At 39.1% G+C, this 26103-nt stretch overlaps 1 protein-coding gene across 1 annotated transcript in view; it reads left to right on the top strand.

Annotated features, from left to right (window-relative positions):
* Positions 1-26103, top strand: part of TRHDE (thyrotropin releasing hormone degrading enzyme) — a 299578-nt gene that overhangs the window by 141380 nt on the left and 132095 nt on the right. Inside the window, exons 5-6 of the mRNA XM_024212178.2 lie at positions 2058-2171; positions 16812-16949. Of these exons, the coding sequence (XP_024067946.2) occupies positions 2058-2171; positions 16812-16949 (252 nt within the window). The remainder of the gene's footprint in view (positions 1-2057; positions 2172-16811; positions 16950-26103) is intronic.

Below are 26103 nucleotides of genomic sequence, written 5' to 3' on the forward strand. Positions count from 1 at the left end.
CAATTCAAGCAGTGGCAATATTCTAATAAAAAATTAAATTGCCTCCCTCTGATTAAATCTCATTCTATCTTTGTTTCTCCTCCTCATTTCAATTTAAAAATCTGTTCAGTACCCACAAGCTGTAGGATGCTAATAGGATAATGTTTTCTTGTCAGACATCTAACAACTGGAAAAGTAATATCATCTTCCTGCATTTGTGTTTATTAATTGGTGTTTTTAGAGGTCTAGCAATCTTTCTGACATTTGACAATCCACAAGAATGTTTAAGAAAATACACTGTGATTCATATAAATATAACATGCTATTTTCATACCTATAGAAATATTTCTTTATTGGATGATCAAAACTGAGTACCTGTAATCCTGTTATTGCAATTATTACTTGATAAACAGGAAAAACTCCCAGGAGTAAGATTGGGTAAAAAATGAGATGCTATATCATGATTAATAATATTTTGAATATATTAGAAAATATGTTTCTGCTTTATATATACTTTTACTTTTACTTTATATATACTTTAATCTAATCTAATCTAAGCAATAACATCCCAATGTTTCTAAAATTTCATTAATCCTTTCTGAATTATAAGAAAATGTGTTAACAAATGGTATTTCAGTATTACAACTTTAACCCTAGGGTTTTTTAAACACAATCTCCTTGCCTAGTTCTAATACTTGTTTCGTATTTGCTGAATAGTCTTATCATAACCCATAAATATAAACCTATCACACATTATTTCATCCTTTTTCATCATAAATTATTTGTGGTCAAAATATATTCCCTTAACTCTCCACAGTTTGGGAGTATGTTATGTGTGCATATGGATTTCCAGTGTGTTTTTTATCTATCTTTTAAATTGTAAGTTCTTTTGGACAGGGACTGCCTTATTGGTCTTGTAGAGAGCTAAGCATATTGTTGGCATTTATGTAAATAATAACAAGAGTCATCGATCAGTGGGTTTCCGTTAACTGTTCTCTTAATTTCACTCTCAGTTGGCATAAAAAGTATCATCAAGATCACTTTTGTCAACCCCATCTGCAGTTCTCTTCCTAGATCTTCATTACATTTATCTTCACTCATTCAGGTACTAGCACTTGGCTGCTGAAGCCCAATACTGCCAATCTGATAATGTTAACCTGTCTTTGGTATGCACTTTGGTACTGCCTCCCTTGTTCACTGCACCCACAATCTCCAGTCACAGCACTTATACCTGTCTCTATTCCACCATCATTCCTTTTTCATGAATAGTGATGCACAAATGTAAGGTAGCTCATTCATATCCCAGTGAGAGTTTCCAAACAAACCCATAGTTATGGGAGCAAATAGATCACTGCCCAATTCTTTTTTTTTTTTCATACACTCACCATTCTAATTGCAGCATCAGTAGCTGATTCTGTAATCTCACATGAATCATTCTCTCTCTAGAATATCCATTTGCTGTTCTGTCTCTGTTTATTTTAATAGTTTGTGACCACATGCAAAGTTCAAAATTATCTCATGTTAGCTTCACCTCATTTTCTAATTGCATAAAAAAACTACCAGTGATGTTTACAGATACAGACTTTGGTTATTCATTCAGAAAAAAAAATACTTCAGAGACATTGAGATATATTTTCAAAGTAGTGCACAATGATTTACTCATTCAACTCCCATTAACATCAGTGGGTATCACACAGTCAAATACTCATGCACCATTGTAAAAATGGGCTCCCAATGTTATTCCACCGAACAAACTTCATCTGAATAGACCGTCCTTACAGAAAGCGAAAAAGGCTAAAACTTGGGAGATCTAGGTTCTGTTCCTAATTTTCCAGAGACATCTTGTACAACCTACTACAAGACACTTAATGTTCCTCATCTGATACTTACCTAACTCACAGGTAAAGCTTAATTCATTGGTATTTTGTAAAACATTTAGAGATCTTTGTACGGAAAGTGTGATATAAATGTAAAATATTGTCATTGTTATTAATAATAAACCTAGTAATGGTGTTTTGTGTACAAATCACACATATATAAACAACATTTTATGTTGTTTGATTGGACTTTCCTTGTAGTGGTTTGGTGACCTTGTGACTCCAGTATGGTGGGAAGATGTATGGCTAAAAGAAGGTTTTGCTCACTATTTTGAATTTGTTGGGACAGACTACCTCTACCCAGGCTGGAATATGGTAAGTTCATGTTATTTCATTAGTTTGGAAACTCCACTGAGAGGTTGTTTTCCTGTTATACTCCTGCTTATGTTACAGTCAGGGTCTGCTGAAGAATACCAAATGGTGCGAGCAAGTATCAGATGTCCAATAAAGCAAAATCAGTGGGTGTGAAATCATTTGACAGCATTCCAAGAGTGTAATCTGCCATTTATTACAAAATGAATAAGGTCTTGTGTATCATTACCAAATGTTAAAATAACTGCCACTTTTCCATTCAAAGACATTTCATACTAGGGTAGTAGTGATTGAACACCAACCATTTCTGAAAACTATATATTAATGAAAGATCTCGATAGTGTTTTCTGAGGTTCTCAGAACATTGCATTTTTAGTTATAACAATATAAATAGAGAAGGAAGATTCAGGTAAGCCATACAATGAAACTGCATATATTACTGCAATATTATGCTTTTTTCTAAATTATCTGTTATGGTATTGTTATTTTGGGCATCTAGCATTCTATATTAATCTATATACTGAGGGCTGTGGAGCATAGTTTGTCATATGCAGTCATATAGCTGTAGTTATAGGATCAACTTCTGTCTTCTGAAACGTGTGCAGCAATCATTGGCCCACTGGTGAAAGAGCCAGGAAGTACAAGTTGGGTCATCCCTTTTGAGTCCCTCTGTTTGCAGATCAAGTGCCTAGGTCATTCCCACTTATATCTTATTTTATTCTTGAATATCAGAAGGTGTAATACCTTGACCACTTAAATGGTAAGGAAAGATAAAAGTTAGTGAGAGTTACAAGCATAAAAAAGATACCTTCCTTGTGAGCATGTCCAGGGTATCTGTTTATTTTGTTATGTCCCAAGAATGAATTATTTTATTCTTTGTAAACTTGCCTCTCTTTTGAGCTGATAGTATTAGGTATCATTATGTGACAGTTTTTTATATATATACACCTTGTAGGATAAAGATTTTCAAACTTAGATTTAGTAATTTGAATGTTTTCATTAAACTCATGCACATTAACTTCTGAAATTGTTTTGCCACTTCTTGAATTTAGCTCCATAGCTTTAGTCCACTCATTTTTTGTGAAGTAAATCCAAGATGTAATAATTAAGAATTAAATAAACTACAAACTCTTAAATAATTGTACAAGGGAACTCTTTGGGTTTAGGGACATTTCTGTTTGAAGTCTGATTTCTTTATTCTGTGCCATGTTTAATTTGTTTTGGTGTAACGTTTCTGATTTATAATTGCATTATGAAAAAAAGCAAAATAAATCTATACCTGAACTGACATCTGCCTCACATAGGTAAGCTTGTTGGGTTCACCTAGCTTTGGGTGTAATAAAACTCATTCTCTTCCTCTTTTTGAAGAACACATATTGAATTACAATATAATCAGTCTAATTATAAATGCAATGGAATCTGGCAGCTCTTGATGATTTTAGCAGAGGGAAATGTCATAGACTACAATGTTCATACACTGGTTTTTATCTTTGAATCATCATAGTCATTTGTTCGCCACATAATCTCTTTAACAAATCCAGAATAACTTTGCTTTAGAAGTCATCTTGAATGGAGAATATTTTTTGAGAATTCCTGTGGAGTGAATGTAATGTTCAGTGTTATGCAAATGACATACTGGAGAACCAAAAGGCATGTGGGTTGAACAAAGTATGACAGTTAAACCTTGGAAATCAGAAACATGCAGTGCATGAATTAGAATTAATAACAGCAAAATGGCTGTGCCTGGAAAATATCTATCTGTCAAGTTATTTTAAATGAAAAAGGAGAGTTGACATAAACTTTTCATGAGGCTTCTGATATCATTAGCCTTAGATACCAAAATAACCATACTGACATCTAAATAGTTAGAAAACTGGTGGCAAGATAGAACACATGACAAGTTAAACAGTACAGCATCCTACTGTGGTGTTTTTTACAGACTACAGTGGGAATTAATAATTTGATGTTTCATTCTTTTTATAAAGATGGTAGGACTAACAAGCAAAAGTTGGCTACAGCTATCAGATTTTGGCATTCTGGTTATTTTTTTGTTATCAGTGAAGAGTACATGTGCTACTAAGATTATTCTGACATCTAAAAAGACTAAGCAACAAATAGAAGCAATTAGCAAAAGAAAAACTACTCCAAACAACTCCATTTATTCAAAAGTGAAGGAGTACACATTACAAGCTACATGAAATCAGTTGTAACACCAAGAACCTTTAGCACTATTTTTCATAATGATGTTACTTAAATAGCCAGAGCAACAACATAGGCGGCTGCATACTGCTGCATCAACAGTATTTCAGACCTGTGAAATACGCATAAAAGATTCCACTGAATATGATCACGCAAGGCTTTGAGAGTGATTTGCATCAGCAAAGCCAAAAATAATATAATAAAATCCAATCTCTTCCCAAAGAATGGGGAAAGGTAGAAAGTTGACCTGCTTTTACAATTTTAAAATTTTACTCTTGTAATCCTCCTCTGATCCTCAAACCTTGGGGATTGAAGTATCAAATACTACTCCCTTCCAGTTTGTTACAGAATATGCTATCATATCTCTTTTTGGACTGGTCTAGGCACCAATAAAAGACTAAGGCTGGTACATTTTGTTAAGATAGCCTTAGCAATGGTATGCATTAACACTCTCTACTGCTTAGCCCTCAGTTAACATAGGAAAACAAAGAATTTTTATAGGAAATAACTTACACTTTTTAAATTTACAATTAGTAGCCAATTTCTAATACGACTTGTCATCCCAGGGGTTAAAAACAGGGAACCAAATCAATCTTCCAGTGCTGCCATATTTCCTGTCTATCTTATAAAGCTTTTCAAGCAGAAGCCTTCTCCTACTTATATGTTTGCAAAGATACCTCAAAATGAAATGATGCCTGAGACATATTTCATCACCCTTCTATTAAAAATTAAAAAGTGCTAAATCAGCGCTTAAATCTTATATGTCTCTTGTAATACTAAATCATTGCTATATTTCTTGAATTCAAATGTAATTTCATCATCCCATGTATCAGATGGGCTTCAAGGCAGGAAGGTAAGTCTTAGCTTTAGGAGAAAAAAATACATTGTTGTATATCATCAGTCGTTCATGGACCAACAGCATAAAGGCTCCACCTATAAAAAATCTCTCAGTCAAGTTCCATATACAAGGTCTGAGTCCATTCCTTCACTTTTGCTTCCTTATACTTAACGGTATACAGCCATAGTCCTGCCCTACTCCTTCTCTTTCTTACTCTACTACTATCTGTCCTTCTAGACGCAAGATCAAAGAGAAGACAGATGAAAGGAAAGAAGAAGGAAACAGAATTGAAGAGGGGGAAAGGATAAGAAGATCTTGCAAAAGCAAGAAGATGGGCACAGAGCCCTTTGCTTCTTTCAGAGATCTATATGGGGAGACGCCTAAGGAGCCAGCTGGATCACCAGTCTTTATAGGCTCTGAGATTGGATTTGTCAGTCCATCTTGTTACAGACCTGGCTGAGTCCCCCTAGTTGATGGTCACCAGTCTGTAGTAATTGGCCCCAACCTGGGGATACCACATGCTTCCAAGCCAGCTGGGTCTAGGTGGAATCCAGGTGCCATTTCTAGCTCTGGGCCTCTAAGGCACTCTCCTCGGGAGCAGACCTATTTTCTGGCCCCCTTCCTTGGAACTCTACAGTCCAACTGCCCTTGTCCCTAAAACAGGTGCTTTCACATCCTAAGCCTCTCCAGCCACTTATGCATGTCCCTCTCCCTTTCCCACCTGCCCCTACCAAGCTCCACCTTGCTATGGAGTGCTTTGGTTTATAGTTTAACTCCTTGGGGACCATGTGTCAAGTAAAGTAAAGAAACAGGCTTTGTATAGGCGTTCCTAAACCTGCAGTAACTTTTACTCTCAAAGCACAGAAGAATTATAGTTCTTTAGGAAAACAACAAAACGCTCTCTGCTCTCTACCCTGATGTCTGATGATGGACTGCCATTGAGAAAAAGGGAGCCTGGAGCAGAGCCTGTCCTTAAATAAGGTTTCTTCCCCTTTTGTTCAGGTGACCAACTGCTCAGCTTTAGAACTCCCATCAGGTGGTTAGTCAGGAAGTCCCAGCCCACTTGGAGTCCAAACTGGGCAAATCAGTTTCCTTCAGCCTGGCCACTCTCTATAGCAAAATCATTGTCCTAGGGGTAGACCTCTGATTGGAAAATGGTCATAGTTAATGAGTCTTGTGTTACCCCTGCAGGGAGGTGTCAGGCATTACAACCAGCTGCTCTTGGTCTGTCCTTGACATATCTTGGCAGTTAAAATTACATAAATGGACGCAGAAATATTCCAGTCCATCACACTATTTCCCTTTCTGCCCATGGAGTGGTGCCTTTCGCATGGTTTAGAACCCATAATCCTTATAGACTGCAAGATGTATAGAAGTTTGCCTGCCTTACTGTGTCACTCCCCAACCCAATCTCCTATTGCTCTCTGGAATCAGGCAGCACAGTTCCTGTCCCCTTCTGCAGCTAGTCAGCCAGCCTACAGTAGCAGACCTCTTCCTTCTCTGCTTCCACACTGGCCCCAGTGGCTGTAGTAAATTTGAGCCACCATGTCCTTCCTGCTGAGCGCTAAACCACTCAAGACATCTAGTAGAGTGGTGAAAGCTTTCATTTCCCAGGACTGACTTCAGGCTACTCTGGATTATCTCTTTCAGGTTCTGCCTCTTCCCCATACTTTGAATTGGCCTACTCTTCACTTTCTGAGGCATGTCACATCCTGTGTGGACCTGGTCCCCTGAATAGCACTCCATCTGAGGCCTCTAAAATCCTTGCTGTTTAGCCTGGTATATTCTATCCACCCCTTTGAGGAAACTACTCTCTTCCTTGTCTCCTCCTGTACAATCTTTCTTAGTGTGGTGGGCCTACTTGCTTCACATTTATAGTGGATCTGGCTTTCCATCTTCTCCTCCCATGACTGTCACCGCAGAGGCCCTCTCTCATGCTGAAGAGTCTACCGAGAGCCTTTCTATTAATCTCTGGGAGGGGCTTTTCTTAAACTCCTGTCCTGCAAGGTGCTTTCTTGGTCATGCTAATGGCAAACAGGCAGATCAGGGAGCTGAGCATCCTCATTATCAGCTCCAATACCTTCAGTTCTTTTCTAAGAAGTGAATTTTAGCCTCCCGCTGGGTATTATTCCTAAGGTAAACACTGAGTTTCATATTAATTAACCCATTATTCTCCCCATTTTCTGCTGCTAACCCTTTCTGCCCCAAGATATTGCATTTTGAAATTTTGTTTAATCTCATTCTTGAATGTCCAGAAAGTTGAAACAATGACTTCTGTGATTTTAGGACTGTTATAAGAGGAAAACTGCCACTAACATAACTACCATCTGGGCCAGTATATGAAATTCCTAAAGACTAAATGTGTTGCCATTTCATGATCAGTGAGAGGTGAGCCTCTCATATTAGAGGCAAGCAAGGCAGTACCAGCTGTATCTGACTTTTATCCTGGTGGCTTCTTCTGTTATAAACTCCTACAAGTGACATCAGAAGGTCAACCTGCCCCTGCTGGGGGTAGTAGATGTAGGTGTCTCTGTTAGCAGTATGACAGAAGAGGGACAGATGACAAGGGAAAAGTACCCACTGGTAATTCCCTTTGACATAGTCCTGTCTTCTCTCATCCTACATTTCACCCCCCGCCCCTCTGAGGCAGGTTTGCCACTTCTGGAAGAAAAGGAGGCAGACAGGGACATTTATATATAGGACTTTGCTGACAGCTCTTTTACCTCTTTGTTTCATGGTAGGTGGAGCCATCGTGCTGTCTGTACTTGAATATCTCTGTTAGTGGGATAGGAGTAGAGGACTGTGACAAAAGGAATTACTGGCATGTAATTTTCCCTTTTATCAATCAAACACAAATGTCAAATGCTTTAGCAGTCACTACCTTGCTTGACGCTGAGAAAGCATTTCACAGAGCCCAGTGGCCTTCTCCTGCTCCTTTATTTTATAAGGGTTGGGCTACAGTGACAAATTTATTGAATGAGTCAAGGCATAGTACCTCAGTGTCACGCATTGAATCGTCTTCCTTCTCTGTCAGGTAGAGCATGGGGAAAAGGCAGCCCTCTCTTTCCCACATCTGCTTACTACTTTTTTGGAAACCATGGTTATATTTGCTGGGGATATTCTCTTTGTTAGAAACATTTGATTGAAGTATCAGGAGTAAAACCTCCATTTTTCATGTGGCTGGTAATCCTTTACTTTCTTTGAGTGAGCTGAAGCTATCCTTCATACTACAGTTCTTCATGCCCAGATGATTCTGCCATTCCTGCAGTAGCTTCATGTTGTAGTAAGTCTGCATACCAACATTTTTCTTTTAAAACGCTATGGTGAGAGAACTTACTTGAGTATAAAAATAAATATTAATGGGAAATCATTAAACTAAACGTCATTAAACTAAATTCTTAGAGCATCTCAAAGTGTACTGCTCAAGTCCTTGATAAATGATCTTAATTGCCTATCATTCTCACTGGCAGAATTAAAAAAATGAATATTGCAATTAGATTTATGCATATCTTTAATGTACTTTGTCTTAAATTGCCTCCTAAAATGTTTATCTCCCTCAAAAAAATGTTCTTAGGCTTTGTTTGATTCACAAGAAAGACCAGATAAATCATTAACATTTTTGAAGACGTAGACTTAAGACATGCGTCTTTTTGATTTTTTTATTATTATTTTGGCATTTCAGACCTGAGCTGTAGTCTGCTTGATCCTTGTAACCCAACGTCAATATCATGCTGGCTCAGCAATGAGAGACTTAGTCTCTCCTTTTTTTAAAAAAAACTTCCTTTATCTCTCCTTTTTTGGTTAAAGCCTCCCAGTGCCTCTAAGAAAAAAGTCTTTAATTAATACCACACAGAGTGTGGTTTTTTCCCTTAGTAAGTACTTGCTGAAGTCAAGCGGTATATGATTTATATGATATAAGGGAAACTTTCTATATGACATTATCTAGAAACTTATGTATAATTCAATATCACAGGATATGGACAGGTAAGTTGCAAGACATTCTGATTACATATTACTAGTCCCTTTTAACCATCACAGTCCAAAAGTTTAGTTTAATTTGCAGCTAAGAAAAGAAATTTCCATGAACAAATGTTCTTTTCCAATAGAATTTATAAATGTTTTGGCAAGAAGAGTCGGTGTGAAGGATACTACCTTGAGTAGTTAAATTCTGTGCAGCTTAGCGATCAGACATAAATGGGTATACATGTTTATTCAGATGATTAAATACAGGTTTAGAGAATGTCAAGTTCTCTTCTTGCTCCATGTTATCTGCTCCTTTTGAGGAAAAACATAAAATATCCATTCTTATCAGAAGCTTTGGGTCATGTGATTTCACATCTCCTGAGTTTGGGGTTTGGGTAAACCTTTAATTTCAAAGTGAAACTCTGCTAAAACTGCTAAAGATTGCATTATTTTGACCTGACAACTCCTCTCCCTGTCCTGAGTGAGGATGGGAGCGAAGTTTCCTGGCATCTTACAACTCCTCCAGAGGAAGAAGACTGAGGCAGAGACTCCTGTCCCATCGGATCCCCTCTCCTTGAACCTGACTGCCCACTTCACCTAAAACCATATTCCAGATGGTAAGTCTGGTTGCCACATAAATAGCTCTATATTTGGTTGCATGCATGTTGACAAATGCTTTATTTGTTTTGTTTTGACATTTCAGCTGTCTACTCTGATCAATATGGCTACAGTTTTAAAATTGCATACAACATGAAAGCAGATTTTAAAGGAACAAAATCTTGCAAGGATTGTTCCAGACCCACAAAATGGGCTTGATTCACCCAAGACCTGTGCTCCCTAGACCTCATCGCTTTCGGAACCGAAAAGCTCAGTTCCTGGACTTTCAAAATCCAGCACAGCTATGACACCTGGAAAGTGTTCTGATTTAGTGTAATTTTTGGCAATCATTGGCAGGGGCTCTGCTGGAAGACCAGCCACAGTGTAAAACCGCTCTCCCAAGGCTGAAATGTTGCCTTTGGTCCCCTGAACTGGATGTGAATTCCTATGGTGGAGGAGCAGCCTGTTCTGGCCTTGGAGGATGAATTTAGCACATAGACCCAGCATCATCAGGATAAATCAAGCCTAATGTTTTCAATGCTGATGGGACTAATACAGGAACAAATATGTGTTCATCCATTTTCCTACTGTGTCTGTTGCTGTGGAGGCAGCTGCAAGGAGATAACAAGACTCAGAGTGGAAGATTTTGGGAGGCTTGAACTGGTCGTCTTTTTAACCAGTATTTTAAGTGAAGTAAGTAAATGTAGGGATATGTTTTTTGTTGTAAAACTCCCCATTTTATTCAACTCTTCTCCCCCTTATTATTTGGAAATTAACTGGAGCAAAACTGATTTAGTGTATAACTAAATCACATCTATACTTGAGATGTAGAAGATGAAGAGAAGCAATAATTACAGTTGCTGGGGAAGTCACAAACCCTGAAAATACTCCAACTTAGCAGCAGAGACCTGTGAATACATTACCACAGTGCTTGGCTACCTGCACTGGCTCTCATTTGAATGGACAGTACATTTCAGATTCTCTGTTCTGATACTCAGAGCTATCCATGGGTTTAACTTTAGTTAAACGATTGACAGTGTTTCCCTCCTCAGTGGTGAACTCCACCAGCAGCAACATTTCTCTGAAACAATGGAATTATCAACCAGTGGGAAAGTCTCCTGAGTGCAGGAAATAGATAGAACTCTCACGGGAGCTGGAGCAAGAGTATGGAAGAATAAGAGATGAGTACGAACATGGACCTCTCAAAACTTTTAGAACTAATAAATGCAGAACTTGACTTAGCTTTCCCTCAACAAATTCCACACATGGGTGCTTTCACACACACACAATTTAAAAAAAAAATAAAAAAAAAATGCTAATCAAGCCATTTTCCTTATAGTTGGAGAAGGAAGAGAGATTTTTACTTTTATTTTTAAACACTTGGGAGTCGCTCAACCACTATGGTGGTGGGTGGTGTTGGTTAAAAGTATATAGACAAACAGAGAGATGTTAGTTTTGCCTCTTGTGTTAAATATGCCCAGTGGATCTTTGTCGTATACTTATTTTATGCATCCTTGGGATACTCCAGAGACTATATCCCTCTAAAGTCCAATTTCACCTAGAAATGTGTTGTATTATCTCTTGCAAACACTTCTTTTGACAGGCACCAGAGATCACACAAATCCCCTCCATACTCCTGATGGCTAGAAAAAGTTAGCTATTCTGGAGAAGATATTGCTGACTAGTTTGACAGGAAAAAAATCATGTAGCGATTTGGACACACATATTAAACATTATTCACGTAAATCCCTTAATCTGCAAACCATTTGAATGCCTGTTCCAGAACAAAGGCAGTGCCTTTAATGTTTAGCCCTTTGATCTCTTATGTATAATAATTATCAGTTATGGGTCTTATTGTACTATTCCTATTATTTCTTTTGTTCAGTTGTTGGATGTATTCCAGTGGGTTTTTTAAAATTCTTTGTCCTCTATTTCATATTAATTTTTGGAAATTATTTTTTATGTGACAAGCTCAAGTATTATTTTATTGTCATGCTAACTAACTTATTCCATTGCATTATGTCTCAATAAAGCATTATTAAATAAGCAGCAACAGCCCTCCTTCATTACATCATCCTTATCCTGTATGCACAGGACTTTGATTCAGCTTTTATGCAGTTCTCAAAGGAGTACCCCTTTACATAAGGAACATAAAGAACATAAGAACAGCCATACTGAGCCAGCCCAAAGGTCAATTTAGTCCAGTATCCTGTCTTCCGATAGTGGCCAATACCAGGTGCTTCAGAGGGAATGAACAGAACAGGTAATCATCAAGTGATCCATCCCCTGTCACCCATTTCCAGCTTCTGGTAAACAGAGGTTAGGAACACCATCCCCGCCCATCCTGGCTAATAGCCATTAATGGACCTATCCTTTATAAACTTATCTAGTTCTTTTTTGAACCCTGTTTTAGGGCAGGTCTTCACTACGGGGGGGGTCGATTTAAGATACGCAAATTCAGCTACGCGAATAGCGTATCTGAATTCGACGTATCGGAGCCGACTTACCCCGCTGTGAGGACTGCGGCAAAATTGACCTCCATGGCTCTCCGTCAACAGCGCTTACTCCCACCTCCGCTGGTGGAGTAAGAGCGTCGATTCAGGGATCGATTGTCGCGTCCCGACGAGACGCGATAATTCGATCCCCGAGAGATCGATTTCTACCCGCCGATTCAGGCGGGTAGTGTAGACCTAGCCTTAGTCTTGGCCTTCGCAACATCCTCTGGCTAAGAATTCCACAGGTTGATTGTGCGTTGTGTGAAGAAATACTTCCTTTTTGTTTGTTTTAAACCCGCTGCCCATTAATTTCATTTGGTGACCCCTAGTTCTTGTGTTATGTGAAGGAGTAAATAACACTTCCTTATTTACTTTCGCCACACCAGTCATGATTTTATAGACCTCTATAATATCCCCCCCTTAGTCATCTCTTTTCCAAGCTGAAAAGTCCCAGTCATATTAATCTCTCCTCATATGGAAGCTGTTCCATACCCCTAATCATTTTGTTGCCCTTTCCTGTGCCTTTTCCAATTTTAATATATCTTTTTTGAGATGGGGCAACCAGGTCTGCACACATTATTCAAGATGTGGTCGTACCATGGGATTTATATAGAGGCAATGTGATATTTTCTTTCTTATAATCTATCTCATTCCTAATCATTCCCAACATTCTGTTAACTTTTTTGACTGCTGCTGCAGCCCTTTCTGTTCAAGGAATATAATTTCACATTTTCTTACTGTTTAAGATGTAGCATCTTATACACGAAGAAGACTACTAAAAGGCAATTGCTTTTACAGTCCAAAGTCTATACTAGAAATCCAAGTGAATGGCAAAATTTCACAGACAGAAATACTCTGGAGAAGTATCTTTATAGGCAGATAATGTGTAGACCCTACTATCCACGAGGCTCATTTCATTCACAGTCATGCTGCTGGCACTCCAGGCAACAGAGTCTAAACTCTGCCAACAACCCATTTTGCACACTGTGCATTTGCAAAAATGGGCATGGTCATCAAGGAAAGAAGAGCACAGAGCTTAGGGGAAAGCAGCCAAGGATAAGATCAAAGAGGTAAAATTGGAGGAACTTGCTGATCAGAATTAAAAGGAACTATCTCCATGAAGATAAATTCACTTAGATGATATGATGATGGATGTCAATGTAAGAATCTGAATAGACCTTGAAAATAAATGAGTTGATGTAACTGAAATTAAAAGCAAAGCTGCTGGCACATTCATCTCCTTAACACCATCTTTTTTTCCTTCGGACCCCTGCCTGCTCAGAGCATGACTGGATGCTGGTGCAGGAGCTGGTGAAGAATGAGAGGGATGCAGTAGGAGGTCGCTGAAGCAATGCAGTTAGTACTCCATTTTTTTCTTCACAAGCAGGGAGGGCCTGGGATTCCAGACTCTTGCCATCCATCGTTCAAGCAGTTTGACTTTGCATCCTGTTCCTCTCATAGCAGACAGGAAAGGTGGTGAGGAGGAGCATCAGGTTTGGATTGGTGGAGACTGTGCATTTGTGGTGACGGAAGAAGGAATCAAGAATCACTTACTTGGTTTTTGTCTGGCTTTGGAGAAAGGTGTAGAATACAGTGACAGTACTCCACTTATTTCAGCAACCTTCTGATGTCCTGATACTGGCCCTGTAGAGTTCTAACCCTCTTCCAGGTTTCTGCTGTCTGCTGTCATCCCTGTTCTACCATGCAGCCCTGCCCTCATATAGGGTAACTAACACTTTCCATGCATAGCTCCAGTTGCCTTTGCAGCATATTTGCACAGAGTCATGCTACAAACAGAGACTAGGTGATCTGAGGAAAACTCTGCATTCTTGGCAGCGTGCAGAATTCCACTTTCTTTTTCTGTACAGGGTTCACAGGCAATGAGAATTTGAGTGCAGTATTTTTTATTCCAGTTGAACGTTCTCAGAAGAGAGTAATCTTAAACTATATTTTGTAACTGTTTCATGTTAAGCCTTAGCCCTCTCACCTACCACATTCATAGCTCACTGACCTTATAACACGTTGATTTTCTGCTTGGTTCTCCACAGTGCCTGTTAGCTGCTTCCATGGTCCTATAGATGTCATGTTGAAACAGACTAATACTATCTTATTTGACACACTGCAGGGGAAAGGAAAGTCCCCTTTTCTCCAAAATGTAGTATTAATGATTTTGTTGCATTCAAGGTTACTCACAGCTAGGTACAACACTAACATAACTTTATCTAATAGGGGCTATAATGTTAAAGTAACATGGTAATTAAGCTGATTCCAGTTCATACCACTTGTTCCATTTCAGTTTCCTGTTGCCTCCTCAGTCTGCATTCCCACTTGCCAACCCTAAAATATATTGTATACTTGTTTTTTGTTTTGAAGAATGTCAAGAGTCATTGAAAAGCCCTCTTAACGCTTATTAAGATGCAGGCTAACATGTCTGAAAGCACGTTAGATGTCTGGCTTGTGTCCCTGTTTGAGCCTAGGTTATAACACAGCCAGCTAACATGCCTCAGCAATGTTAGTCTGCTTTAATTCTGACTGACAGGATTCAAAACTACACCTTTTTGGCTTATCAAGATGTGAGCTAAGAAACAAAGAAACAAACATAACATTTCCTTTTTACACCTTTTCTTCATCTTGTTATAACCTCACCTTAAAATTTCCTAGATTGCTACCTGCTTATCTACTTGATTCAAGGTTGTTATAAACTAATCATGTGACTGACACCCTGTCACTTCTTAATGAATTCATACCAAATTCTACATGTTCAAAACCCACCTGAGCAAATCTTTGGTAATCATGATTTCCAAACTGAACTTTGGAAATGTGTTCAATCTGCATAAACTAAAAAATCCCGCTGTTGACCAACAGGCAGGGAATCCAGTATTGCCTGAAAGTGAGCCGGGTGTGACCAAGAGGTTTATGATTCCTGCACTTTAACTGTTTTCTCCTGAATTCGACTGAATTTCATCCCTTCTCGCCCTTCTGAGATGGTGTTGAGTTTTTCTGTTTATAAAGGGACCAGCACCTAACTGTTTATTACTCTAGAAATTCTAAAATGAAAGATAATGTGAACAAGATATTACATTTCCTTTCATAAACTCTACCTAATATGGCTAGCTGAAACACTAAGTATGTATTGGGTAATTGGTTTTCTTGCATCCAATGTTTTTAATTGCTTGAATATATAATCAGCTCAAGGTACATTTCTTGTACCTTGATGAATTTTAACATAAAGGTTTATTTCCAGATGGATTTGCATTGGAACAGCTTTTCAGCTGTCTTATAATTTAAATTAACACACTGGTACCAAAACCTTTCTACACATGAAATTAAGCTCAGAATCCATTATGTAATCATGTGGTTATTTTATCTGTGTATATCAAAGTGACTCTTTAAAAATGCCACGCTCCCAGGAGATCCCTAAGATTATGCCACGAGGTCAACATCAGTTCAACAACTTTTGTAATAGAGATAAACATTAAAATATATCATTTCAGAAAAAACAATATTTAAACTGTAATTAACAATAATTTTTAAATCACCTTTCTCATTTATACCTGGCTTGAAAACCTGAGCAGATGGAGCTGCTTCCTTTGCTGACAAAAGGTTGTGGAACAGAGGCATCAACACTAATATAACTTTAAGGGCATTAAATTCCTCAGTTGAAGAAAGTGTCCCCAACTGAACCATGAAAGAGAGTGCTCATAGTCCACGTGTACTTCTACATGGGCATTTAGTAAACTTTACTGCCAGTTTAAATCTGCAGTGGTTCTGACATATATTTATAATATATATTTATGGTGGAGATGAAAACAAATTCATACACTGGATATTAATTGGATGTTCACCTGTCATTGACTTGCTTTCTAACCTTAAACAAGTCATTTAATTTTTTTGTGTCAGTTTCCCCGCATGTAAAACTGGGCTAATAATACTTCTTGTCTTCATAAAGATGTTGTGAGGATTAAGTAGGTGAAGTCTGTAGAGTACTTGGAGCTTTACAGATTAAATGTACAGTTTGTAGTGTGAACTTGAACAAGTCACTTCACCTCTCTGTGCCTCAAATTCTTCATCTGTAAAGTGGTTATAATTATTTTTACCCACCTTTGTGAAGCATTTTGAGGTCTATGGATAAGAAGAACTCTGCAAGTCTTAATAGCCATTTATTTTTATGATTGAAAACTTCTTTTTTACCCCAATAACTTCACTGTAAGTAGAATATCACTTTTGTCTGAATTGGCATTTACACTTTTGCATGCTTTTAAAATAATTTAATGGTCTTTATTTTAATTTCTGTCAAATAGACTTTCACCACAACCAAAATCACAAATCAGTGGGTTCCACAGTACACACAATTAAAACTGATTCCAGTTGGTTTTAATTCAGGAACTAGTAGGGGTTACTATGAATGACAACCAGACCATACAGACTTACTTTAACAGGTCCTAGTAAGGAAGGCTGCTGAGCCTGTGAGTCTCTGATTGATGTTCATCATTTCCATATAGTTGTAAATGTGCAGCTGTCCATGATATTATTGCATGTACTGTATTTCAGGAAAAGCAGAGATTTCTGACAGATGTCCTACATGAAGTAATGCTGCTCGACGGCTTGGCCAGTTCACATCCAGTCTCACAGGAGGTGCAGCGAGCCACAGACATTGACAGGGTGTTTGACTGGATCGCCTATAAAAAGGTGGGAATAGTGGATATTTCAGTAGTTGTGTTAGGAGAACATGTTACATTTGTAAAGTTTATGCACTCTTGGAAAAAGGCACACACCGCAGAAATTACTAGATAGGAAACCAAAAATAGTGTGGGATATTTTGGGGTTTACAGGTTCAACACCTTCATTGTTAGCAAATTATATAAATAAAGCTGTGAGTTTTCGGAGTGCTGCAATACAAAACTATTATTATATATATTACTTAGATTGTTGCAGAGTCCAAATTGTGCTAGGTGTTTTAAAAGTGCAGAGAGAGGCTCAGTCCCTGCCCTGGTGGGAATCTAGAGAAAACTCTTAAGGTGTCTCCAATTCACATTGAAATAAAGTGGGATGGTTTTATTGTTTTACTTATGGGAAAACTTTGCATTTTTTTAGTTAAAGAAATCTCAGTGTGAAAGCTTGCAGTTGAGAAGAAGGAAACTGGCATGTATGGAATGATGAGAAAATATGTACTGAAATCAGGGACTGTCTTTATGTTTGGAAAGGAGATAGAGAGAGGGTTCTGTATGCCAGAAATGGCATTCAATTGGCACTTTGGGCATTGGAAATAGAATTGGCACAGTAGCCCAGATCATCTGCCCTGGGAGCCCATGTAAACAGGCTTTACTCAGGGATGCTCTGTGAGGAGTGGAGTCTTCCCTTTCCCCAGACTCTGGAGCCAATCCATAGCTGCTATTACAGCCTCAGAGTTTCAGCAACCTCTGTGGCTAGAGGACTTGTGTAGTCCTGGATCTACTTGTCACAGCCCTCTCCCTCCACTGCCCTGCCACTGCTCACAGAACAATCCTAAGTGCTTCCATGGACAGAGGCCTGCAGAGAGCAGCTCTGCAGCAAGCAGGGGGTTAATATGCTATTGGTATCCTGATCTATTTTCTGCAACTGAACCAAGCCACCGCCTTTTGAGTTTTACCTGGGGCATGATCATCCCTTGTATCTGACTATTGGAATAGAACATTTCAGGGCTATCACCTTTTTGGTTTTACAGTTTGATTTTTACTGTACTTTTAAGAGAGCATATTTTGGTACATCATTTAATGCAATACAAAGCAACTGGGAAAATTTCCCCTCAGTTACATAGACATAGTTTCTGTTGACTTCAGTGGGGGGTTGCACCCAAGAGCTAAGGACTGATTTTTTCTCTGAATATCTTTAATATAACAGTAAACAATGTATACGTCACTGATTCTCCTATATCTCGTTAAAAGACTTTGACGAAGTTCAAATCCTGTTTCCGTATCTTGATAACAAATGATGTTTCCCCTTAGTGATATTAGATGAGGTACACAAAACAAAAACAGTTTTAATTAAAAAAATCAGATAAGCTCTTTAGTTTAGGTATGAATTACTGAAGATATATAACAAGTCCATTTAGCTTACATCTCTAATCCATTTTCAATCCCACATCAAATGAAGGTAGAGACTTACAACCATGAAATAGCAAAGTACGAAGTGGAAATAACACTTCCAAGGATTTGTAAATAAAATAAAAAAGTCTTTTTCACCCAGTCTCCAAATTCTATGTATTAAGTAGCCATATAGAGGAAGTATATTTTGGTAGTGTACCATCAGATCAATTAATACAGAAGCTATATTGTTTTGAATAAATCACATAGTTATCAGTTCTTGTAATTCATTTACATGTTACAATTTAATAGGTGCTTTGCAAGCAGAACATTTGTATGGAAAATATGATCTTAGACAAATTGTAAAGAATGTGGGTTTTGCAGCCAGTTCATATTCTGGTCAAATGTTTATTCTTCTTTTGAGCAATAGGAGAGGAACCTTCTACTGGAGATTCAACCAAGGAAGTCACCTCACTGATGCTCTCATTTTCTATAGCCCCCTTTTCCTCTGCATCACTAGGTGCATGACATCAGACTCTGACTGCACAGCAGCAGTATGGCCCTATGCCTCCTGCTGAGCAGCCAAAGTACCCTGTATTCCAGGGTGTTTACATATCATCTTGCACTCATACTGTGTTAAGCAAGGGGGAAACACACTCTTTCATCCATTAGCTACTCCCACTCAGCAGAAAGGTCTGGCCTCACTTTAGCCCTCTGCCGTCAATAGCCTTATAGGGTGGAGGATCTTGAGTGTGTAGGACCTAATGGATAAAAAAGAGATATCTATAATATGACATAATACACAAAAATCAAATAATCAGGGTCATATTTTCAAAAGTGCTGATATGACTCAGGGTCCTAAGTATCCTTTTCAGTATCCTTGAAAATGATATTTAGACTTGTAAGTTATTTAGAGGTTTTTGAAAATTACCATAGATGAATTAAACCATAATGGCTAGCACCTTGCAGCATGCTGAAGTATTCTTTTCATTTAAATGATCTACCCACCATGTGTTTGCTAATGATGTCTCAACCTCAAAAGGTTCTAAAGGTCATCTCAGATCTGTATCCAAAATATCTCATAATGTTTATTTTTGTCCAATTATTAGGATAATAGTTACGTTAATATAATACTTAGCACTTACTTTTTCATCGTAAAAGCACTTTACAAACATTAAGTAATTTTAATTTGCATTGAAATGACATATGGGACACTAAGACACATCAGTAAATTATTAGTTATTTTGTGCAGATCCAACATTATAGGATCATAGTGCTTTCTCAGGGGATTAGAACATATTCTGTATATTGTATAGAGATTATCACATTCTAAAGGTTCCTTTTTTTAACTGTAACAGTTGCAAAGGCCAGTGGATCTGCCAGCCTCTCAGCTGAGTTCCTCTGGTGGTTTTCCAGATGTCCCAGAATCCTAGTTGTCCCTCAAGTGTTGCATACAGGGCTTGCTCCTGCAAGATGCTGAGCACTCTGATCCAATCCAGCAAAGCACTTTAAGCATGTGAGTAGTGACATCAAGCGGATTATGCTTAAAATGAAACACGAGTTTAGCGGCTTCTTTGGATTGGTCTCAGAGAAGACCTGTTTTAGGTGCGGAGGACTAAAAAACAAAACAAGAGTATACATATCCCTATATTTCAGATATAATCAACCCCTAATTAATGCAAACTAGGAAGAAACGTCCCCTCCGGACAAATTATTCCATAACTGCCCACTTCGGGGTTTCTTGCACTTTCCTCATAAGCATCTGTTTACTATTGGAGGCAGGATAATAAACTGGATGTGGCAATTTTTATGTCCCTGTGTTCCTTATTCATTCCCATATATCTTTGTAGCATTCTGTGCAAATACTGTTCACCAGTTTAACTAGCGAGGAGACAGAATAACATGCCACTTAGAAGAATAGGCAGCATTTTCATTTCCATCTTTCTCTCTACTGTCTGTCAGTATAAATATTATGATAAATTATATGTCAAAAATTATTCTTAGATTGTAAATCTGGAGGAAAATGTACCCTAGTCACTATCTCTCTCATTGCTGCTGCTCATCTTTTATTTTTGCCCATTGTGCCTTGCCCATGGCTTTTAGCAGGTACTTTGAGATAATACAATCAAATGCCTTCTGGTCCTGCTTGCAAAATGAGGCATTGGATAATTCCAATGCGTACCGGGAAGGGATACCATGACTGATATTTCTTTTGTGGATATTTTGCCACTTGCTGGCATTTTTTAATTTAATGCCTCATCCCAACATTCTTTGGGATTCTTTCCATTGACTTCAATGGGATTTGGATTGGACCCTCAAAGAGAAAAAAACAGGACTTTACTGACATTTTTTTTAAAAAAAACCTCTCCTTTTTACTGGCTCATTGCTACACAAAAGTATATTTTCTGTATGGAGGGAATTTTTTAAGCAATTTCTTGGGTTTTTTAAATTTCCACTTTGTAGTCCCGATGGCCTCTGGTTAGCCTTGTGGATTTCCCCCTTCTTTCTTCTCTTCACAATCTTTTTCTCAGAAACAAAATGACAAAACTTGCTCTTTAATTTTTCTTTAACAAAAAGACAACCAGTAAATGTCTTTATCTTTATTATTACTATTGTATAGATTTGTTAGATACAATTAAAACCGTCCAGCTCTCTCAAACACTGTCTTGACAAAGAGCTAACATCTGCAACTTTAGAGCCTGCCCTTCTTTCTCTCTTTCCTTTATGCATCTTAGAGATAAACATTAAAATTATGCTATTTAAATGCCTTGGAGCTGAATATATTCTTCATTTCCACTTTTTTGTCCTCTGTGGTTGCACATGCGAAGAACATTAAGCTCTGAAGACATTTATTTACTTAAGCCCAGAAGCAGGGTGAAACAAATACTGTAGTGCTATGAAATACAGTGTTTCCACTTGAAATGTTGATAATGATGTTTGAATATTTCAAAAGCATTGTGCTAGTGATTCTTAAAATGTGTGTGTGTCCCCTCCCACTAGAGCCATAAGTACCCATGTAGAGGAACAAAAAGTCATAATGGCTTATTCATAAGTAATATTAACAGAAAAATCCATTCAGGCCTTCTTGTAAAACTCTTGTGTTACACCAGAGAATGGCTCTCTCTCATGCAGCTGGAAGTAAGGTATCCTCCCCAAAATTGAAGAACATGTGATTATACCCCAAACACTATAGGAAATATAGTTTGCTGAACACTAGAGAGGATTTGAGGGATTTTTACATCAAAGCAGAAAGAGTGGTGGCATTTCTGCACCAGAAATACCTTTCAGCAGGAAATGTCGCCCTGAGGAGCTGCAGCAACAGAGAAAGAGAGAGAGAGAATAACATGAGGGACAACTAGCCATAATAAAAGGGTGAAACAAGACAGCTGTAGCACAGAGGGAGCAGCCAGAACCGGGACAGTCTGAGACAGATGCATCCGAAACAGAGTTGCCAGAACTAAGGGTGGCTCTAGCCAGTAACAGAACAAGAAGGACAGACACAATGGGCACAGGAAGGTATTGAAGGACACTAAGGACAGGGCAAATAGCCTATGCTCAGGTAAAGAATTCTGAAGTCATAGCCAAGAGCCCAGCAAGAAAATCTAGAGCTAAGTATGTCCTAGTAAGAAGAGTAATGATTCTGACAGCAGTCAGAGCAGTGGAGACAGAGACTGGATACAACAGAGAGTGTCACTATATACATATATTATAAAAGCTATTTAGGTATGTGACAATCTAGAGGCAGCCACAACAAGGAGGAGGATATCTAAGAAAGGGTATAATAATCCAGTGTTATCCATGTTGACTCCATTGACTTCAGTGATACCAGTGTCTGGCCCAGACTCTATAACCACTTTATTTTTTCTAAACCCTTGTACATATCATTTACTCTAAAGTTTTACTCCTGTGGCACTTTTTTTAAAAGCACAATGCATTTTTTTCTACCGCAGAATAGTGAAAGGAAGGAGCATTTGGTAAGCAAAGGAAATATTACAGAGAGTAATGAAAGCATAAAACCCCCAAAATACAAATCACTATATTGGGAATTAGGTGTAGCAAAACTTTTGCTCAAAGGAAAATGCTCAGCTGCGTGGTGTAATGTGTGTGGATGTTCTGGCATAAGAGAATGTAAAGCAATTGAAGATATTGAACCCTTACCAATTAAGTATGACTCCTTTGGAAAAATTCCCAGGCAATATATTTCATTGAAAGCTGGAAGAGCTACATTGCCTAGTATTGTCTGCATGATCATGCATTTTCTGCATTTTACTTCTGTATTCAAACACTTCCATTGAAAAAAATGTTGATATGCCAGCCACCTAAGTAGTGGTTGCTATCATATTTGGACCAAAAGCTGCAAATCAACTTATAATCTTCCCTTAACATCATGGTTGCCATATGCATCTATGATATGGTTACTTACACGTGAAAACAATTTATTAACAATTTAAACAGATAATAATGATGATGATGTAAAGCAAAGCAGGCTTTATTTGAATTATTCAGATGGATGAATCAACAAAAGAATAAGATGCTGCCCAGCTATTTTAAATGACTTATGATACTGACCAGATGCTTTTGCAATCCAGTCTCTTTCAGTAGTCTAAGTGGATAGCTTTTTGTTCTTCTGGATTAATTTATCTGTGATGTCGGCTGTGAATGACACTAAATTCTTTATACACCTCTGCCCCGATATAACGCGACCCGATATAACACGAATTCGGATATAACGCGGTAAAGCAGTGCTCCGGGGGGAGGGGAGGCGCGATGCACTCCGGCGGATCGAAGCAAGTTCGATATAACGCGGTTTCACCTATAACGCGGTAAGATTGTTTGGCTCCCGAGGACAACGTTATATTGGGGTAGAGGTGTACATATTTTTATGATGGTGTGTGTTACGTGATTAGACAGCACAGTAGGTCAGTGCCCAGACTACACACTGTTTTTTCTAAAGCCATTTGTTCATATTCCATTGTACAGAGAAAATAACTTAGTGGGAACAATTCCATTCCAGAGAAAAAAGTCCTAGATGAAGCAGTTTGCATTATGAATGCCATCTAAACTCAAACAGTTAGTCCCAGATGCAGCAAAACATTTTGTTTCGAACTCAGAAAGGTACTTAAGCATATTCCTAACTTTTAAGTATGTGAGTTATCTGACTGGAGCCAATGGACACATACTTAAAATGAGGTATATACTCAAGTGTTTTGCTTAATTGAGGCCATAAGCACCTACTTAATTTTAAGCACATACTTAAGTCTATCTGTGTTCAGTAAGTACTTATGCAATTGCTTAAGTACTTTCTTGAATAGGAACAAACTTATCCCAACCAGTAATATATATATATACCTGATGCTTTAAAAGACTTAATTATCCAAAGCTAAGGAAAATTATAAGTGAAATTGAGTGGGAGGAAAATTTTAGACAGCAAAATTTGAATAAAAGTTGGGAGTTCTTTAAGAAGAGTTTATTTGATAGCCAAAAGGCCATGATTCCACAATCCAAAGAGAGGACAACTTTGGCTAAAAGCCCATTCTGGCTCAGTGATGAAGGGAAGGCAATAATTAGTAATTACAAAAGCAACATATAAATGGAAAAAAGAAAACCAGATAGCAATGAATATAAATGAAAAGTTATAAAGTGTAGAAATTGATAAGGGAAGCTAAAGAAATCAGAGAAAAATCAATGGCTGTCAGGGCTAAGGACAATAAAAAAGAGGGGTTTTTAAAGTATATTAGAAATTAAAGAAATCCTAACAACAGTATAGACCATTTCTAGATGGAGATGGTAAAATTGTTAATGATGCAGAAAAGGTAGAAGTGTTCAATAATATATCTGCTTTGTATTTGGAAAAGAATCAGGATGTTGTACTTATATCAAATGAGGATTGTGAAGTACTTTTCAGTCCATTAGTTCTGAAGGAGGATGTTAGTCAACATCCATTTGGGATATATATTTTAAAATTAGCAGGCTCGGGTAGCTTGCACCCAAGAGACATAAAGAAGCTGGTTGAGGAGATCTCTGTCCTTCTGATGATCATTTTTAATAAATCTTGGAATACAGAGGAAATTCCGGAAGACAAGAGTACTAATGCTGTGCCAGTACAGTAGAACCTCAAAGAAACGAACAGCAGAGTTACGGACTTACTGGTGAACCGGACACCCTGTGAAACCAGTAATCATCAATCAGGCAGCAGCGGTGACAACAAAACAAAACAAAAAAACAGCAAATACTGTACCGCGTCGGGGCTTTAGCCCTCGGGCTCACGGTTCAGCCATGGGGGTTTGACGCTGCATCTGCAGGGCCTGGGTGTCAGGCTCCAGGCGGGGATGTGTGTGTGTGTGTGCAGGGGGCTTCTGACCCTCGGGAGCACCAGGGATCAGGACTTCAGACTGGAAGGAGTTTTGGGGCTCGGGGCTTCAGCCCTATGGCTCCATTCCCAGCTTCAATTTTGCTGGGGGTGCCAGGGCTCAGGGCTTTAGCTATGAGAGGAGTGCTGGTTTCAGCTCCAGTGCTCCCCCCGTAGCTAAATCCCCAAGCCCTAGTGCCCCCCCCAACTGAAACCTGGAGCTGAGCCACAGGGTTGAAGCCCCAATCCTCCCAGCTCTAAAGCCCCAAGCCCTGGTGCTCCCAGGGACAGAAGCCCTGAGACCCCCGCCAGGAACCCTGGTGGCCCCTAGGGTCAGAAGCTCTGACCCCCTCCCCCACCCAGAGCCCTGACACCCCCCAAACCATGTGGCTGCAGTCCCAACTCCCCTGTGTCTGAAGTCTGTAACGTGTTGTTCAGAGTTGCGGACCATTTCAGAGTTATGGACAACCTTCATTCCCAAGGTGTCTGTAACTCTGAGGTTCTACTATATTAAAAAAGGACAAGCAGGGTAACATGGGTAGCTGGAGGCTGGTAGTCTGATATCAGTCCCAGTCAAAATAATGGAAAAACTGATATAGATCTCAATTAATACTGATTAAAGGATAGGAATATAATTAAGGCTACGATTTAGTCATGGAGTTCGTGGAAGTCACGGAATCCGTGACTTCCAGTGACCTCTGTGACTTCAGCCTGCAGTGGTTGGGAGTTTCAGGGTCCTCCTCCGCCAGTGGGGGCAGGGAGCTGCGGGGCGGGGGAAGCCCAGCTCCTGGCAGCTGGGGGGCAGCGGAGCTGCCGGTGGTGGGGGAACCCCCTAACTTCCAGCTGCTCCGGGTGGTGGGGGAACCCCAGGCTCCTGGCCATGGAAGGGGAATCCCCGAGCACCCAGCTGCCAGGGGCGGCAGGGAAACCTCCCAGCTCCAGGCCACTCTGGGTGGCGGGGAATCCCTCAAACTCCCGGCGGGCAGCAGGGAACCCCGCGACTCCTGGCCGGGGGAACCCTTCTGAGCAGGGGAACCCCCACAGCTCCCAGCCGCTGTAACCCTCACGGCTCCTGGCCCCCGCTGGTGGCTGCAGGGGACCCCTGGAGCTGCAGGCAGCAGGGATACCCCGCAACCCCCAGATGCTACAGGCATCTCCTAGCCCCTGTGCAGCTCCCTGCTTCAGGGGTGTGGGGACCCACAGATCCCCATTTAGTCAGGGATATTTTTAGTAAAAGTCACGGACAGGTCACGGCCGCCGTGAATTTTTCTGTTTTGCCCGTGACCTGTCTGTGACTTTTACTAAAAATATCTGTGACAAAATCTTAGCCTTAAATATAATTAATGACAGTCATCATGGTTCCATGGAAAATAGGTCTTATCAAACAAAACTGATTTCATTCTTTGATGAGATTACTGGTTTGGTTGATAAA

Source organism: Terrapene carolina, unplaced genomic scaffold, assembly GCF_002925995.2.
Source record: "Terrapene carolina triunguis isolate 2854851 unplaced genomic scaffold, T_m_triunguis-2.0 Scaffold68, whole genome shotgun sequence".
In the NCBI taxonomy this organism is placed as follows: domain Eukaryota; kingdom Metazoa; phylum Chordata; order Testudines; family Emydidae; genus Terrapene; species Terrapene triunguis.